The sequence below is a fragment of the Gymnoscopelus braueri genome (genome assembly GCF_963280865.1).
Source record: "Gymnoscopelus braueri genome assembly, chromosome: 1".
In the NCBI taxonomy this organism is placed as follows: Eukaryota; Metazoa; Chordata; class Actinopteri; order Myctophiformes; family Myctophidae; genus Gymnoscopelus; species Gymnoscopelus braueri.
Genome location: NC_137603.1, coordinates 530,862 through 550,414, shown reverse-complemented (window position 1 = coordinate 550,414; position 19,553 = coordinate 530,862). Strand labels below are relative to the sequence as shown.

The 19,553-nt window shown below is 39.2% G+C and overlaps 1 protein-coding gene across 1 annotated transcript in view; it reads right to left on the bottom strand.

The window, feature by feature from the left end:
* Positions 1–734: 734 nt before the first annotated feature.
* Positions 735–19,553, bottom strand: part of LOC308082033 (transient receptor potential cation channel subfamily M member 1-like) — a gene marked incomplete at both ends in the record, with an annotated part of 90,593 nt that continues 71,774 nt past the window's right edge. The window contains 10 exons of the mRNA XM_080423644.1: positions 735–1,022; positions 1,932–2,137; positions 4,111–4,306; positions 8,285–8,614; positions 8,729–8,777; positions 9,693–9,947; positions 11,486–11,618; positions 12,454–12,659; positions 18,383–18,527; positions 19,432–19,452. Of these exons, the coding sequence (XP_080279770.1) occupies positions 735–1,022; positions 1,932–2,137; positions 4,111–4,306; positions 8,285–8,614; positions 8,729–8,777; positions 9,693–9,947; positions 11,486–11,618; positions 12,454–12,659; positions 18,383–18,527; positions 19,432–19,452 (1,829 nt within the window). The remainder of the gene's footprint in view (positions 1,023–1,931; positions 2,138–4,110; positions 4,307–8,284; positions 8,615–8,728; positions 8,778–9,692; positions 9,948–11,485; positions 11,619–12,453; positions 12,660–18,382; positions 18,528–19,431; positions 19,453–19,553) is intronic.

Genomic DNA, 19,553 nt, shown 5'->3' with positions numbered 1-19,553 from the left:
CCAGGGGTAGCAACTTCCTCCTGGGGGATCCTGAGGAGTTCCAAGGCCAGTGTGGAGATATAATCCATCTGGTACTTGGGCTACCAGGAGGTCTCCTCCTAGTGGAGCTATAATCCATCTGGTCCTTAGTCTACCTCCTAGTGGAGATATAATCCATCTGGTCCTTGGTCTACCTCCTAGTGGAGCTATAATCCATCTGGTCCTTAGTCTACCTCCTAGTGGAGCTATAATCCATCTGGTCCTTAGTCTACCTCCTAGTGGAGCTATAATCCATCTGGTCCTTAGTCTACCAGAGGGTCTCCTCCTCCTAATGGGACGGGCCCAGAGGACCTCCCTAGGGAGACGCTCGGGAGGCATCCGTACTAGATGACCGAACCACCTAAGCTGGCTCCTCTCCAAGTGAAGGAGCAGCGGAGTCCTTCTCATCTCTTAGGGAGACGCCAGCCAGAAAACTTATTTTGGCCGCTTGCTCGGTATATTGATACCTTAAATCTGCAAAGTAACTAGAAACAAAAGTTGCCAAATAATTGCAGTCGAGTAAAAAATATATACAATATTTGTATCAGAGAGTAGTGGAGTAGAAGTATAAAGTATCGCAAAAAGGAAATACAGAAGTAAACTGAAAGTACTTTGGAATTGTACTGTAAATGTACGTAGCTTACTTCCCACCGACGGGTTAGTGCCTTGCTCTATGGCGCTGTGAGCGTTGTGTGGTATCGGCTCGCGGCTACGCGTCAACAGCCGGCGCCGCCGTCCCCGGGTCCTGTCCTGGACTTTGACAGGAAGTCCTGCCCTCCTAAGGCGGCCGCCAGGTCTTTGACGCTGCTGGACGCGCGGGGGCGTGGCTTCTGGACGCCGTCGTTTGGCGCCACCCCCTTTTCCCGCCGCGGGACGTTGAGGCTCTTGGAGCGCAGCACCGGGTAGGTGCGGTCATCCTCGACCAATAGCAGACGATCCGCGTCGTTGGACTCCGCCCCTTCCGCCGCTTCTTGGTCGTCTCTGCGCTCCGTCTCCGTCTCCGTCTGTCAACAATTATTAAATATGAATTGGGGGCCGTGTCTATCTGTCTGTCTATCTGTCTAGCCATCCATCCGTCCATATTTGAAAATGTTCGTACATTTTCAAAATGTATATACAAAAATAAAAGTTTATTTCCATGATTTGTTTTTTCTAATTCGAAAATATAAAGTGAATTCATGAACTGTCAGACTTAAAACATCGTCTCTAGCTGCCCCTTGTCGTGTTTCACTAACCTTTGAAAAATCATAGAATATTTTTCTTCACAGCGATCGCCTTAAAAGACATAGTAAAAAGACGTAGTAAAAAGACGTAGTAAAAAGACGTAGTAAAAAGACGTTTAAAAGACGTAGTAAAAAGACGCAGTAAAAAGACGTTTGAAAGACGTAGTAAAAAGACGTAGTAAAAAGACGAAGTAAAAAGACGTTTAAAAGACGTAGTAAAAATATGTTTAAAAGACGTAGTAAAAAGACGCAGTAAAAAGACGTTTGAAAGACGTTTGAAAGACGTAGTAAAAAGACGTTTGAAAGACGTAGTAAAAAGACGTAGTAGAAGGGGTCTTGTAGAATCAGAGAAAAATGTATTGATCACTTGTGTGTAGTATCATGTGATCTTTGGCTGTGGTCTTCATCATCATCATGATTCACAGGCTGCAGAACAGCGCCCTCTAGCGTAAACCATTGAAAACACCACACACTCGTCAACTGGTCATTGGCAGTGTGAACCTCGGGTCAATGAGTTAATATATGTTTACAAATGTTTACATTTATGACTAATAAAGTATTCAATCAGTCCATCAATCAATCAATCAATCAATCAATCAAATGCCAAAAAACATGAGTAAAATCGTTAATCACAATTATTTGCGTGGCAATTAATGGTCTATTAAAGCGTTGTCATGGTGACAGTCTTACCCCGATGACATCACCGTGGCCGACCAGGGACACTGTGGGGGCGTGGCCGAAGGGGGCGGGGTGGACCTTGTACTCGAAGCGGGCTCCCCAGCGGACCGGCTGCTGCTCTGAGACGCCAAGCGGCCTCCCCATCGGGACAGAGTGGCCTCCCCATGAGCAGACAGAGTGGCCTCCCCATGAGCAGGCCGGCGTGGGAGACTTTAAAACTGCAACAGAAATGGACGAACGCTCGTCTTTTTATCGGGTGTGGATTCAAAGATCACCAGCACTCACTGCAACTGATTTTATTACCATTATTTACAATGTATTCATTTATCAGACGCTCTTTATCCAGAGTGACTTACAGTAAACAAGGTAAACACAAACATAGAATACAGAGAGACCATGTAGTGTCTCAGTAAACTATAGGATCATAGAATACAGAGACAGTGTAGTGTCTCAGTAAACTATAGGATCATAGAATACAGAGAGACAGTGTAGTGTCTCAGTAAACTATAGGATCATAGAATACAGAGACAGTGTATTGTCTCAGTAAACTATAGGATCATAGAATACAGAGACAGTGTAGTGTCTCAGTAAACTATAGGATCATAGAATACAGAGATACAGTGTAGTGTCTCAGTAAACTATAGGATCATAGAATACAGAGACAGTGTATTGTCTCAGTAAACTATAGGATCATAGAATACAGAGAGACAGTGTATTGTCTCAGTAAACTATAGGATCATAGAATACAGAGAGACAGTGTATTGTCTCAGTAAACTATAGGATCATAGAATACAGAGACAGTGTAGTGTCTCAGTAAACTATAGGATCATAGAATACAGAGACAGTGTAGTGTCTCAGTAAACTATAGGATCATAGAATACAGAGACAGTGTAGTGTCTCAGTAAACTATAGGATCATAGAATACAGAGACAGTGTAGTGTCTCAGTAAACTATAGGATCATAGAATACAGAGACAGTGTAGTGTCTCAGTAAACTATAGGATCATAGAATACAGAGAGACAGTGTAGTGTCTCAGTAAACTATAGGATCATAGAATACAGAGACAGTGTAGTGTCTCAGTAAACTATAGGATCATAGAATACAGAGACAGTGTAGTGTCTCAGTAAACTATAGGATCATAGAATACAGAGAGACAGTGTAGTGTCTCAGTAAACTATAGGATCATAGAATACAGAGACAGTGTAGTGTCTCAGTAAACTATAGGATCATAGAATACAGAGAGACAGTGTATTGTCTCAGTAAACTATAGGATCATAGAATACAGAGACAGTGTAGTGTCTCAGTAAACTATAGGATCATAGAATACAGAGACAGTGTAGTGTCTCAGTAAACTATAGGATCATAGAATACAGAGACAGTGTAGTGTCTCAGTAAACTATAGGATCATAGAATACAGAGACAGTGTAGTGTCTCAGTAAACTATAGGATCATAGAATACAGAGACAGTGTCTCAGTAAACTAGGATCACAGGTACACCAGAACCATGAACTGTCTAAACAACATGCTATCTGGAATTACATTCTTAACATTCTTAACAATGATTTGAATATATATGGTTAGGGTTATATACTGTGTATACTAGCCCTATATTGCACTGATCAGAGCAATGGTCACTGAGTTTTGGCCAAGTGTTAAACAGTGCTGTAGTGCAATTTAGTTTTTTGGGTTTGACTGTTGTCATGGCAGACCCCTGAACAGCGTTTGCGTTTGGTGCGGATCAGAGCAAGGTCCGAATGTTACGTTTGTGACGTCAAACAATGACACATTTTCACTATTTTTCAACAAATGAATTCATACAAATGTAAACAGCAACGATCCAACTCTATCCATATGTAAACAGCAACATATGGTATCGTCTGACTTATAGCGGATGGCTGGGCGGGTGGACGTCTCAAACGTAACATGCAGACCTGCGAGGCGCACCATTGCTCAGATCCAGAACAAACTTGGTACCAACACTGGTCAGGGGTCTGACATCAGAATAGCCACACCACGGACCACGTGTGGCACCCAGGGGGGCCCTCTGTGTTCCTATTGGCTGGAGTTTAAACAGCCATAACTCCAGTTCCCAACGCCCCAAACTTGGTAGGTGCTCTTAGACGGCCGATTAGAGACAGGATTTTATTAATTAAGCCCCGCCCCCTCTGTGTTTCTATTGGAGCCCCCCTACCTGCGGGGTTGTACACCATGTCGCTCAGGGACCTCCGGGCGGCGCTCGGTGGTGAGGGGAGGTACTGCAGGACCTGTGATCGTTCCAGTGGAAAGGACCGGGCCGAGTCCAGTTTGACCTTCCCTGAGGTCACTGAGGTCACCTCCTCCTTCTCCAGGGGCTGGACCAACACAGCGGGGCCACGCCCCCTGCCTTCCTGGGGGGGGGGGGGGGGGGTTAAAACAAATAGTGATAGTAATCTAACTATCGTAAACTAACCGAAAATAATGTCTGTATTCAAACAGGTGATCATAGTTTAACTCCTTGAACACCTTGATAGTAGAATCCTCTGACCCCCTCCCCCCACCCTACTTTATCTGTAAATATACCTTATTACAATACAGACTAGACTAAAACTAATCCTTATTACAATACAGACTAGACTAAAACTAATCCTTATTACAATACAGACTACACTAAAACTAATCCTTATTACAATACAGACTACACTAAAACTAATCCTTATTACAATACAGACTAGACTAAAACTAGTCCTTATTACAATACAGACTAGACTAAAACTAATCCTTATTACAATACAGACTACACTAAAACTAGTCCTTATTACAATACAGACTAGACTACACTAATCCTTATTACAATACAGACTAGACTAAAACTAATCCTTATTACAATACAGACTAGACTAAAACTAATCCTTATTACAACACAGACTACACTAAAACTAATCCTTATTACAACACAGACTACACTAAAACTAATCCTTATTACAATACAGACTAGACTAAAACTAGTCCTTATTACAATACAGACTACACTAAAACTAGTCCTTATTACAATACAGACTAGACTAAAACTAGTCCTTATTACAATACAGACTAGACTACACTAATCCTTATTACAATACAGACTAGACTAAAACTAATCCTTATTACAATACAGACTACACTAAAACTAATCCTTATTACAATACAGACTACACTAAAACTAGTCCTTATTACAATACAGACTAGACTACACTAATCCTTATTACAATACAGACTAGACTAAAACTAATCCTTATTACAATACAGACTACACTAAAACTAATCCTTATTACAACACAGACTACACTAAAACTAATCCTTATTACAATACAGACTACACTAAAACTAGTCCTTATTACAATACAGACTAGACTAAAACTAGTCCTTATTACAATACAGACTAGACTACACTAATCCTTATTACAATACAGACTAGACTAAAACTAATCCTTATTACAATACAGACTACACTAAAACTAATCCTTATTACAATACAGACTAGACTAAAACTAATCCTTATTACAATACAGACTAGACTAAAACTAATCCTTATTACAATACAGACTAGACTAAAACTAATCCTTATTACAATACAGACTACACTAAAACTAATCCTTATTACAATACAGACTACACTAAAACTAATCCTTATTACAATACAGACTACACTAAAACTAATCCTTATTACAATACAGACTACACTAAAACTAATCCTTATTACAATACAGACTAGACTAAAACTAATCCTTATTACAATACAGACTAGACTAAAACTAATCCTTATTACAATACAGACTACACTAAAACTAATCCTTATTACAATACAGACTAGACTAAAACTAATCCTTATTACAATACAGACTACACTAAAACTAATCCTTATTACAATACAGACTAGACTAAAACTAATCCTTATTACAATACAGACTAGACTAAAACTAATCCTTATTACAATACAGACTAGACTAAAACTAATCCTTATTACAATACAGACTAGACTAAAACTAATCCTTATTACAATACAGACTACACTAAAACTAATCCTTATTACAATACAGACTAGACTAAAACTAATCCTTATTACAATACAGACTACACTAAAACTAATCCTTATTACAATACAGACTACACTAAAACTAATCCTTATTACAATACAGACTACACTAAAACTAATCCTTATTACAATACAGACTAGACTAAAACTAATCCTTATTACAATACAGACTACACTAAAACTAATCCTTATTACAATACAGACTAGACTAAAACTAATCCTTATTACAATACAGACTACACTAAAACTAATCCTTATTACAATACAGACTACACTAAAACTAATCCTTATTACAATACAGACTAGACTAAAACTAATCCTTATTACAATACAGACTACACTAAAACTAATCCTTATTACAATACAGACTAGACTAAAACTAATCCTTATTACAATACAGACTACACTAAAACTAATCCTTATTACAATACAGACTACACTAAAACTAATCCGTATTACAATACAGACTACACTAAAACTAATCCTTATTACAATACAGACTAGACTAAAACTAATCCTTATTACAATACAGACTACACTAAAACTAATCCTTATTACAATACAGACTACACTAATCCTCATTACAATACAGACTAGACTAAAACTAATCCTTATTACAATACAGACTACACTAAAACTAATCCTTATTACAATACAGACTACACTAAAACTAATCCTTATTACAATACAGACTACACTAAAACTAATCCTTATTACAATACAGACTACACTAAAACTAATCCTTATTACAATACAGACTACACTAAAACTAATCCTTATTACAATACAGACTACACTAATCCTTATTACAATACAGACTACACTAAAACTAATCCTTATTACAATACAGACTACACTAAAACTAATCCTTATTACAATACAGACTACACTAAAACTAATCCTTATTACAATACAGACTAGACTAATCCTTATTACAATACAGACTAGACTAAAACTAATCCTTATTATCAGGGGTGCACATAACTTTTTTGGTCTAGTTCTCAGTGGAACACCTGGATATGTTAGTTGGTGCTCACCAAATAAATACATAAATAAATACATTTTTGCCGCAACACGTCTCGCAGGATGGATAAAAGAGGGATACATGGATAACTTGTCTGTGCAATGGTCTGCATGATGTGGAAGGCCAACAGAAATATATTACACACAGTGCTTGACGTTGTTCTTCATTAATTTTGTCCTGCCGCCTGTCGAGAGGGCGACATTATCATTATTGTTTGCACTATGTTGACGTGTGCTTTGCTTTTCTCATGCTTATCAAAAGCTGGGTGACTGAAATTCTTTGTCCCTGTATAAAAGGCGCTGCTTTTATCCGCCAGATTGGGATGTTCACGGCCAGGAACGGCGTGTCCATACAGGCGACCTAGGCGACCGCCTAGAGCGGCAGGCGGCAAAAAGTGTCCGAAAAAATAAATACAATTGTATTCTGAAATGAATGATGACATCGTTGCGATCGGTATTCTATCACTTCTTTGTTGTTTGTAAGTCACATCACTGTTTGCATGAGTGAATGAACCTTGTCAGACAGACTGTCTGTCTGTCTGCTGCTTGGAACTGGGAGAGGTGCGGAGGGGGAGGGGGAGGGGGAGGGGCGGCTGTTAAACTGACGACACTGGCAGCTAGAGCGGAGGTGCTTTCCCTTATAGTTGAACAGTCAAGTTAATGCAAGTAAAACCAGTCAGTCAGTCAGTCGCTACAAAATGCTACCAAATAAACCACCATCAGTGCTGCAGTTTTGAGGAAAGAAGGTGAGAAATGCGTGCTTATCTTTTGTTATGTAGCTGTTGATATTTTATGAAGAGGCGGACCGGGGTAGCTTGCCTAGAGCGACAATGGGGTCTCTGCACCGGCCCTGTTCACGGCATATTGTGCACCACATCACGGTGCATATTGTGCACCACATCACGGTGCATATTGTGCACCACATCACGGTGCATATTGTGCACCACATCACGGTGCGTTCATCATCGGTGACGAGCGCCTGTAACCCAGCCAGCAGCTTGTTGTCTGCGACTGTTTGTGTCAGGATTCAGGGATTTGTCACTATGTGTACTCCTACCGGCTTGGGGGGAGCCTGTCAGCAGGGAGTGTGGGACGGGAGGAGTAGGACCAAGGCTCTACGTCCTCCCGGTGGGGGCTCCTCACTGGCAGGTGAGTCAGTAGGATACAGCATGTGTGTGGGGAGGAATTCATTGGCATAACTACATATACTTCATAACTACTCTAAACTGGTATTGAAAACAAAAAGCCCTGCAATACGTTAAGATAAATAATGACGTAAAAGGATAAAAACCTGGTCGTTTGGAGGGTCCTGCGGTTCATGCGTCTCGGTGTCGCAGGGCGATATCAGAATGTCCTTGGTGTCGCAGGGCGATATCAGAATGTCCTGGGTGTCGCAGGGCGATATCAGAACGTCCTGGGTGTCGCAGGGCGATATCAGAATGTCCTCGGTGTCGCAGGGCGATATCAGAATGTCCTGGGTGTCGCAGGGCGATATCAGAACGTCCTGGGTGTCGCAGGGCGATATCAGAATGTCCTCGGTGTCGCAGGGCGATATCAGAATGTCCACGCTGGAGATGGATCTGGACCGGTGTGCATTCACCTCCAGCGTTGCCCCGTACTCCTTAGCCACGGCGGGGTTACCAGTTAGAGACCTGACGCTGTGCTGTCTCTGTGGGCTCAGCTGACCTCTGACCTCTGAGTCCCTCTGTCTCTGTGGACTCAGCTGACCTCTGACCTCTGACTGTCCTGTAACCGGCTGGCGCTCATCGTTGTCCAGCTGGAACCTGCATAAGGCATAAGGAACCTGCATAAGGAACTTGCATAAGGAACCTGCATAAGGCATAAGGAAACTGCATAAGGAACCTGCATAAGGAACCTGTATAAGGCATAAGGAACCTGCATAAGGCATAAGGAACCTGTATAAGGCATAAGGAATCTGCATAAGGAACCTGTATAAGGCATAATGAACCTGCATAAGGCATAAGGAACCTGTATAAGGCATAAGGAACCTGCAGAAAGAACCTGCATAAGGCATAAGGAACCTGCATAAGGCATAAGGAACCTGAATAAGGAACCTGCATAAGGCATAAGGAACCTGCATAAGGAACCGGCATAAGGAACCTGCATACATTGTGGTACAACGGTGTCATGCGAATATATAAATAATATATAGATTGAATTGTTTAGTTTGATTAACTGTTGCATCGGTACTGGTAACTAGTTTTATAGTTAACTATCATAACGTTACATACCGATAGAAACTATAGCTGTTAGTAGTTAGTTTTATCATTAACGCACCGTGAGACTATTGTAAGTTTTATCATTAACGCACCATGAGACTATAGTTAGTTTTATCATTAACGCGCCATGAGACTAGTTAGTTTTATCGTTAACGTACCGATAGAGACTGTAGTTAGTACTTAGTTTTATCCTTAACGTACCGATAGAGACTGTAGTTAGTAGTTAGTTTTATCCTTAACGTACCGATATAGACTGTAGTTAGTAGTTAGTTTTATCCTTAACGTACCGATAGAGACTGTAGTTAGTACTTAGTTTTATCCTTAACGTACCGATATAGACTGTAGTTAGTACTTAGTTTTATCCTTAACGTACCGATAGAGACTGTAGTTAGTACTTAGTTTTATCCTTAACGTACCGATAGAGACTGTAGTTAGTACTTAGTTTTATCCTTAACGTACCGATAGAGACTGCATCCGTCGGCGCTGTTGATGCTGCTGTGTCGGCGCAGCGTGTCCGTGTCGCTGATGGACCCGCCCCTTAGTGGGCGGAGCAGCTGGGCTGACTCCTCCCCCGCCAGCCTCTCCAGGGAGAACAGCATGCGAGCGGAGAAGTCCTCCATCTGAGAGAGACGCAGGTCTACCGTCTGTAGACAGGCCTTCATGTGATGTTCCCTCTCGTTCACCTCTTCTAGACGCATGGCCATGTTCTCTACCCTGAACACATTATTAACATTATGTTATTAACATTATATTATTAACATTATTAACATTATGTTATTAACATTATATTTTTATCATTATTAACATTATTTTATTAACAATATATTATTAACAATATATTATTAACATTATTAACATTATGTTATTAACATTATTAACATTATGTTATTAACATTATATTATTAACATTATTAACATTATATTATGGCCATGTTCTCTACCCTATAGACACATTATTAACATTATGTTATTAACATTATTAACATCATACTATTAACATTATTAACATTATATTATTAACATTATATTATTAACATTATTAACCTTTCTGACCTACTGATGATTAAAGCTTCTTAAAGACCTACAATAGGGATCCACCAGAAATGTAAAAACTATGCACAAACATTGTCTTTATTAATATCCATTACAAGAACAGCCAATTCACTTTTTGTCCTATATCTGTTGAACTGTAGGTTAGTACAATCAAAAATATGTTTTTCCTGGATTCCTTCATGTCACAACCAGATATCTGCTTAATAGGATTTTCCGACAGTTTGCATTTTCTTCAAAACACACTTTCTGCTACTAACTTTATAGATTCTGTCCAAAACTCATGCAGATCGGTGCATATTCTGTCTAAGGTCATGTGATCACGTTGTATCAGACAGATTGTTTTCATATTCCATTCTGATTGGCTTCCAAAGTTTGTTGTAGTAGCCTGTTTGGCAAAATAATTGCAAATCATGGACGCAGCATCCATATCTGCCCCAAAATGTAATCCGACGTTGAGGAGCCTCTAAACAATGAAGAGCCAAAAGCTATTTCACTTCCACCCATAGGGGGTGCGCCACAAAAGCTACAAATGTCACTGTTTGTTGCACCAGATCAAGTCCAATGGTCTTCATGTACAACAATGACCGTCAAACAGGGTTTTGGTATTCCATACTGTTTGTGTAACGGCAGAGAGATCCACGGCTCACTGGTTCGGCCAACAACCCCCTGTGGAGGAAGTTATGGCCAGATATGGGGACTCTACACTCTACCCATGGTTCGAATCCAAGCGTGTCCTCGCGCTTCACTCCAGTCACTCTTGAGTTCCCTCACGCGAGCAACATCCCACTTCTGACACCAGTGTAACGGCCCAGAAGTGCAGCGCTACGAGTCGAGATCGAACCTTTGATCCACGGCTCACTAGTCCGGCCAACAACCCCCTGCGCCAAGAAAACTAGTTGCCTCAGTGGAGGAAGTTATGGCCAGATATGGCAACGCTACACTTGCCTGTATGGTTTCAAAGATTTGTGGCCGGTATTGACACAGATTTGTGTGAGTTTTGGAGAGAATCTGTAAAGTTAGTAGCAAAAAGTGTGCTTTGAAGAAATGCTAAATGTTGGAAAATGGTGTGAGGTATGGTATGTTGGTAAGTTATAGGCCAGAAATAATTAAGAATAAATAACAATACAGGTTGTTATATTATTCAATAATTATTATAATTATGAATTAATAATAAATACAGATTGTTATAATATTCTTACCTCTCAGAAGTGACTCTGATTCGCTCGTTGTTGGACGACTGTGTCTCGTCCTCCTTCTCTCTGAAATATTCCTCCAGACATTGTTCTTCAAACTCATAGAGAGACTTCAGCTCCTCAGGGGTTAATACCAGCTCTGTTTAAATAATATGATAAAAATATTATGATTAATATAAACTCATAGAGAGACTTCAGCTCCTCAGGGGTTAATACCAGCTCTGTTTAAATAATAAGATTAAAATATTATGATTAATATAAACTCATAGAGAGACTTCAGCTCCTCAGGGGTTAATACCAGCTCTGTTTAAATAATATGATAAAAAATACTATGATTAATATAAACTCATAGAGAGACTTCAGCTCCTCAGGGGTTAATACCAGCTCTGTTTAAATAATAAGATTAAAATACTATGATTAATATAAACTCATAGAGAGACTTCAGCTCCTCAGGGGTTAATACCATCTCTGTTTAAATAATATGATGAAGATGTTAATGTTGTTTAAACATTGTTCTTCAAACTCATAGAGAAACTTTAGCTCTTCGGCACTGAATATCAACTCTGTTTAAATAATATGATTCAAACACAGAGCTTGTCAGCAGGGCGGGAGGAGTAGCTGAGTCAAGTATGTAACAGTAACAGTAACAGTAACAGTATGACCTCCCGGTGGGGGCTCCTCACTAGGTGAGTCAGTAGGGGACAAAAGGTACAACCTCCCGGTGGGGGCTCCTCACTAGCAGGTGAACCAGTAGGATACAACAGCAGTGACAACACACACAGAGACATGTGTGTGTGTGGGGAGGAATTAACCGGCATGACGACAACATTGGGGAGAAAAAGGTGGTAAAAACTAACAGATTATAATCATTCTTACGCAGGCCTCTCTCACGGTGCTCCTCCTGCTCTCCTTCAGCTTTATTATAATAATAATAATAATAATAATAATAATATTAATAATATAATAATTCTTACGTAGGCCTCTCTCTCGGTGCTCTTCTTGCTCTCCCTCGGCTTTGCGGCGGCAGCGGCAGCACAGCCGTCTGAGCAGGATGTAGATGTGAGGGAGGATGATGAGGGGAGGAGGAAGAACGGGCCGGTCGTGGAAGCTCATGATCAGCTGGTAACGTTGGAACTTCCAGATCTGGTTAGAGACAGACTTCACCTCGAAGAACGTGTTGCTGTGGCAACACAAAACAACAACAACAACAACAACAACGACAACCGACACGTGTTAATGTGTTCTACAAAGGCCTCCTAAATCAGTATAGTTGTCAAGGACCCCCACATTGATGTGTATTTGGCCGCGGACCCCTTATCTGAAAAAAGTTTTGTGCCAGGGACCCCCCAGAAGAGAAGATGTTAAAGAATAGCAGATGTACAAGCTCAGAGCGTGGCATGAAGTGACACGCTGTGAGCTTGTACATCTGCTAGTTTTGAGAACTACTAAAGCACTTTGACTGTTCTAAATCCTAGCAGTTTTCTGAAAAACTTATGTTGCTAACAACAGCAGTGACAACACACACAGTAATGTGTGTGTGGGGAGGAATGGATTGACGACTGGATTGACGACTACATTGGGGAGGAAAATGATAATGGTTAAAAAGTGAATCCTGTGTGTTCCACAGCATCCAATGCAGAACAGACAGATGTTGCAAGAGTTTCGGTTTCTGAGTTTCATGTTTAAATGGTCTTACTTGAACACATGGTGTTTAAATGGTCTTACTTGAACACAGGATGTTTAAATGGTCTTACTTGAACACAGCAGGACGTTTAAATGGTCTTACTTGAACACAGGATGTTTAAATGGACTTATTTGAACACAGCAGGATGTTTTAATGGTCTTACTTGAACACAGCAGGACGTTTAAATGGTCTTACTTGAACAGAGCAGGACGTTTAAATGGTCTTACTTGAACACAGCAGGATGCTTAACACATTGATTGCCTAGATCGAGTTAACTCGTTTTTAAGAATCCATCGCTTGATTGCCTAGATCGAGTTAACTCGTTTTTAGGAAAAAACTTTTTTTTCAAATAAAAAAATATATATATTTTTTAATTTGACCCAAAGACTAAGGAGATATGATTTGTCGAAGATCTAGACTCCCATCCACTTCCTTGTTAACTTAAAACTTAAAAATGTTGTATCTCAGCTGTTTAAATGGTCTTACTTGAACACAGGATGTTTAAATGGACTTGCTTGAACACAGGATGTTTAAATGGTCTTACTTGAACACAGGATGTTTAAATGGTCTTACTTGAACACAGGATGTTTAAATGGTCTTACTTGAACACAGGCTGTTTAAATGGTCTTACTTGAACACAGGATGTTTAAATGGTCTTACTTTAACACAGCAGGATGTTTAAATGGTCTTACTTGAACACGGGATGTTTAAATGGTCTTACTTGAACACAGCAGGATATTTAAATGGTCTTACGTGAACACAGGATGTTTAAATGGTCTTACTTGAACACAGCACGATGTTTAAATGGTCTTACTTGAACACAGCAGGACGTTTAAATGGTCTTACTTGAACATTGGATGTTTAAATGGTCTTACTTCAACACAGCAGGATATTTAAATGGTCTTACTTGAACACAGGATATTTAAATGGTCTTACTTTAACACAGCAGGATGTTTAAAAGGTCTTACTTGAACACGGGATGTTTAAATGGTCTTACTTGAACACAGCAGGATATTTAAATGGTCTTACGTGAACACAGGATGTTTAAATGGTCTTACTTGAACACAGCAGGACGTTTAAATGGTCTTACTTAAACACAGGATGTTTAAATGGACTTATTTGAACACAGCAGGATGTTTTAATGGTCTTACTTGAACACGGGATGTTTAAATGGTCTTACTTGAACACAGCAGGATATTTAAATGGTCTTAAGTGAACACAGGATGTTTAAATGGTCTTACTTGAACACAGGATGTTTAAATGATCTTACTTGAACACAGTATGATGTTTAAATGGTCTTACTTGAACACTGGATGTTTAAATGGTCTTACTTGAACACAGCAGGATATTTAAATGGTCTTACTTGAACAGAGTATGACGTTTAAATGGTCTTACATGAACGCAGGATGTTTAAATGGTCTTAATTGAACACAGCAGGATGTTTAAATGGTCTTACTTGAACATGGAATGTTTAAATGGTCTTACTTGAACACAGCAGGATGTTTAAATGGTCTTACTTGAACACGGGATGTTTAAATGGTCTTACTTCAACATAGCAGGATATTTAAATGGTCTTACTTGAACACAGGATGTTTAAATGGTCTTACTTGAACACAGCAGGACGTTTAAATGGTCTTACTTAAACACAGGATGTTTAAATGGACTTATTTGAACACAGCAGGATGTTTTAATGGTCTTACTTGAACACGGGATGTTTAAATGGTCTTACTTGAACACAGCAGGATATTAAAATGGTCTTAAGTGAACACAGGATGTTTAAATGGTCTTACTTGAACACAGCAGGATGTTTAAATGGTCGTACTTGAACACAGCAGGACGTTTAAATGGTCTTACTTGAACACAGCAGGACCTTTAAATGGTCTTACTTGAACTCAGCAGGATGTTAAAATGGTCTTACTTGAACACAGCATGATGTTTAAATAGACTTACTTGAACACAGCAGGACGTTTAAATGGTCTTACTTGAACACAGCAGGATGTTTAAATGGTCTTACTTGAACACATGACGTTTAAATGGTCTTACTTGAACACAGGATGTTTAAATGATCTTACTTGAACACAGTATGATGTTTAAATGGTCTTACTTGAACACTGGATGTTTAAATGGTCTTACTTGAACACAGCAGGATATTTAAATGGTCTTACTTGAACAGAGTATGACGTTTAAATGGTCTTACATGAACGCAGGATGTTTAAATGGTCTTAATTGAACATGGAATGTTTAAATGGTCTTACTTGAACACAGCAGGATGTTTAAATGGTCTTACTTGAACACGGGATGTTTAAATGGTCTTACTTCAACATAGCAGGATATTTAAATGGTCTTACTTGAACACGGGATGTTTAAATGGTCTTACTTGAACACAGCAGGACATTTAAAGGGTCTTACTTGAACACAGTAGGACGTTTAAAGGGTCTTACTTGAACACAGCAGGACATTTAAAGGGTTTTACTTGAACACAGGATGTTTAAATGGTCTTAATTGAACACAGGGCGTTTAAATGGTCTTACTTGAACACAGGATGTTTAAATGGTCTTACTTGAACACAGGGTGTTTAAATGGTCTTATTTGAACACAGGATGTTTAAATGGTCTTACTTGAACACGGGATGTTTAAATGGTCTTACTTGAACACGGGATGTTTAAATGGTCTTACTTGAATACAGCAGGATGTTTAAATGGTCTTACTTCAACATAGCAGGATATTTAAATGGTCTTACTTGAACACAGGATGTTTAAATGGTCTTACTTGAACACAGCAGGACGTTTAAATGGTCTTACTTAAACACAGGATGTTTAAATGGACTTATTTGAACACAGCAGGATGTTTTAATGGTCTTACTTGAACACGGGATGTTTAAATGGTCTTACTTGAACACAGCAGGATATTAAAATGGTCTTAAGTGAACACAGGATGTTTAAATGGTCTTACTTGAACACAGCAGGATGTTTAAATGGTCGTACTTGAACACAGCAGGACCTTTAAATGGTCTTACTTGAACTCAGCAGGATGTTTAAATGGTCTTACTTGAACACAGCATGATGTTTAAATAGACTTACTTGAACACAGCAGGACGTTTAAATGGTCTTACTTGAACACAGCAGGATGTTTAAATGGTCTTACTTGAACACATGACGTTTAAATGGTCTTACTTGAACACAGGATGTTTAAATGATCTTACTTGAACACAGTATGATGTTTAAATGGTCTTACTTGAACACTGGATGTTTAAATGGTCTTACTTGAACACAGCAGGATATTTAAATGGTCTTACTTGAACAGAGTATGACGTTTAAATGGTCTTACATGAACGCAGGATGTTTAAATGGTCTTAATTGAACATGGAATGTTTAAATGGTCTTACTTGAACACAGCAGGATGTTTAAATGGTCTTACTTGAACACGGGATGTTTAAATGGTCTTACTTGAACACGGGATGTTTAAATGGTCTTACTTGAACACAGCAGGACATTTAAAGGGTCTTACTTGAACACAGTAGGACGTTTAAAGGGTCTTACTTGAACACAGCAGGACATTTAAAGGGTTTTACTTGAACACAGGATGTTTAAATGGTCTTAATTGAACACAGGGCGTTTAAATGGTCTTACTTGAACACAGGATGTTTAAATGGTCTTACTTGAACACAGGGTGTTTAAATGGTCTTATTTGAACACAGGATGTTTAAATGGTCTTACTTGAACACGGGATGTTTAAATGGTCTTACTTGAACACGGGATGTTTAAATGGTCTTACTTGAATACAGCAGGATGTTTAAATGGTCTCACTTGAACACAACAGATGTTTAAATGGTCTTACTTGAACACAGCATGATGTTTAAATGGTCTTACTTGAACATAGCAGGACGTTTAAATGGTCTTACTTGAACACAGCAGGACCTTTAAATGGTCTTACTTGAACTCAGCAGGATGTTTAAATGGTCTTACTTGAACACAGCAGGATGTCTAAATAGACTTACTTGAACACAGCAGGACGTTTAAATGGTCTTACTTGAACACAGCAGGATGTTTAAATGGTATTACTTGAACACAGGATGTTTAAATGGTCTTACTTGAACACATGATGTTTAAATGGTCTTACTTGAACACAGGATGTTTAAATGGTCTTACTTGAACACAGTATGATGTTTAAATGGTCTTACTTGAACACGGGATGTTTAAATGGTCTTACTTGAACACAGCAGGATATTTAAATGGTCTTACTTGAACAGAGTATGATGTTTAAATGGTCTTACGTGAACACAGGATGTTTAAATGGTCTTAGTTGAACACAGCAGGATGTTTAAATGGTCTTACTTGAACATGGAATGTTTAAATGGTCTTACTTGAACACAGCAGGATGTTTAAATGGTCTTACTTGAACACGGGATGTTTAAATGGTCATACTTCAACATAGCAGGATATTTAAATTGTCTTACTTGAACACAGCAGGATGTTTAAATGGTCTTACTTGAACACGGGATGTTTAAATGGTCTTACTTGAACACAGCAGGACATTTAAAGGGCCTTACTTGAACACAGTAGGACGTTTAACACATTAACCGCCAAGAACGTAGTCCTACGGTCCGTTAAATCCAACTGTTAAGCGCCGAGACCGTAGCCCTACGGTCCACGGTCTTTTCGCGCTAAAAATTTCCGGGTGCACTTTCGGATTTTTTTTTATCCACTTCCGTTTCCGGTTTGATGACCGGAAACATAATTATTTGGGATCCGGTTTTGACGATCACGTCCGCCCTCGTTCTACAGACGAAACTGAAACTCAATTCTCTTCCTGTAGTTTTTTCTCCTCGCATATCACTGTTTAACGTAATCCGCTCTAACTACAACATGGATGCCCCGTTTGACACGTGGTTTTCACTGGGAGATACAGTGAGATGTCGCAGATGTAAACAGACCGTGTACGGCTCAATCTTAAGGATTTTAACAAGATCTATGGCGACATGAAAAAAACAAAAAAACGACAATAACACCTTGGCACTGGTGAGTACATTATGAGATTAACCTCTGGCGGTCGATGTGTTAAAGGGTCTTACTTGAACACAGCAGGACATTTAAAGGGTCTTACTTGAACACAGGATGTTTAAATGGTCTTACTTGAACACAGGGCGTTTAAATGGTCTTACTTGAACACAGGATGTTTAAATGGTCTTACTTGAACACAGGGTGTTTAAATGGTCTTACTTGAACACAGCGATCAGCAGGTTGACCAGAAGGATGTTGGCCACCAGAAGGTAACAGGCCATGATGGCAGGAGTCAGAGATGCTCCAGGGATGCAGGGAGGAAGCTTCTTCCCATCCTCATCATACATGTTGTCACCGCAGGGAGCTGGAATACATGATTATTATTATTATTATGTGTAGGATGACAAAGTAGGACATTAATGTACAGAGGAAAAAACGAACATAAAAAGTTGAAACATGGAGCAACGAGATCTTTGCCCGACTTCGCTATGATGAATAAATATAAACATGTGCATTGAATACACACTGGGTCAGGAGAAACACTTTGAATGTCTACACAATACAAGATATTTGACTAGAATCTAAAAGACTAGAATTTCTGTTTATAGCCAGCTGAGATGAGGTAATAAGTACCTATTTCTTACTTGTTAAATACTTAATTTCTATTACTATTATATAATAATAGTAATTATTTATATAACGTTATAGTTATATAACATTATATAAACATCCTCGTATAATTCTACAAAGCTCTGTGTGGTGAGCCCAAAATCTGTTCTGCCCGGTTCTTCTCAGTGGCTGGAGCAATTGCTCTGCATTTGCACACAGACATTCACCATTACCATGTGTCACACACACACACACACACACACACACACACACACACACACACACACACACACACACACACACACACACACACACACACACACACACACACATTACCATGTGCACGGAAAAGCGAAGCCCGTTTTTCGCTTTCCCCAAATGTCAGCTGTTTATTAGCATTTTTGTGTAAAAGAATGTCGCCATGGTTACGTCTCCCCAGCTGTGGGATGGCCCCGCGACCTATGGGATGAATGATCAAACTGCGCATGCGTCCCGACGGGTATGGACTAGTTATAGTAATTACTTAAATAGCGTTATAGTTCAAAAAAATTATATAAACATTATAGTCATTACTTATATAACGTTATAGTTATATAACATTATATAAATATAACATTGTAATTATATAACATTATATAAACATTATAATGAATACTTACGGTTGATCTCCATAGCGTACACTGAGCCAGGCAGAGGTTCAGGAAAACACCAGATAAAAGAGACAAGAGAACAGTAATAACACCAACACAACATAAACTGCACAAAACAATACACTATATAA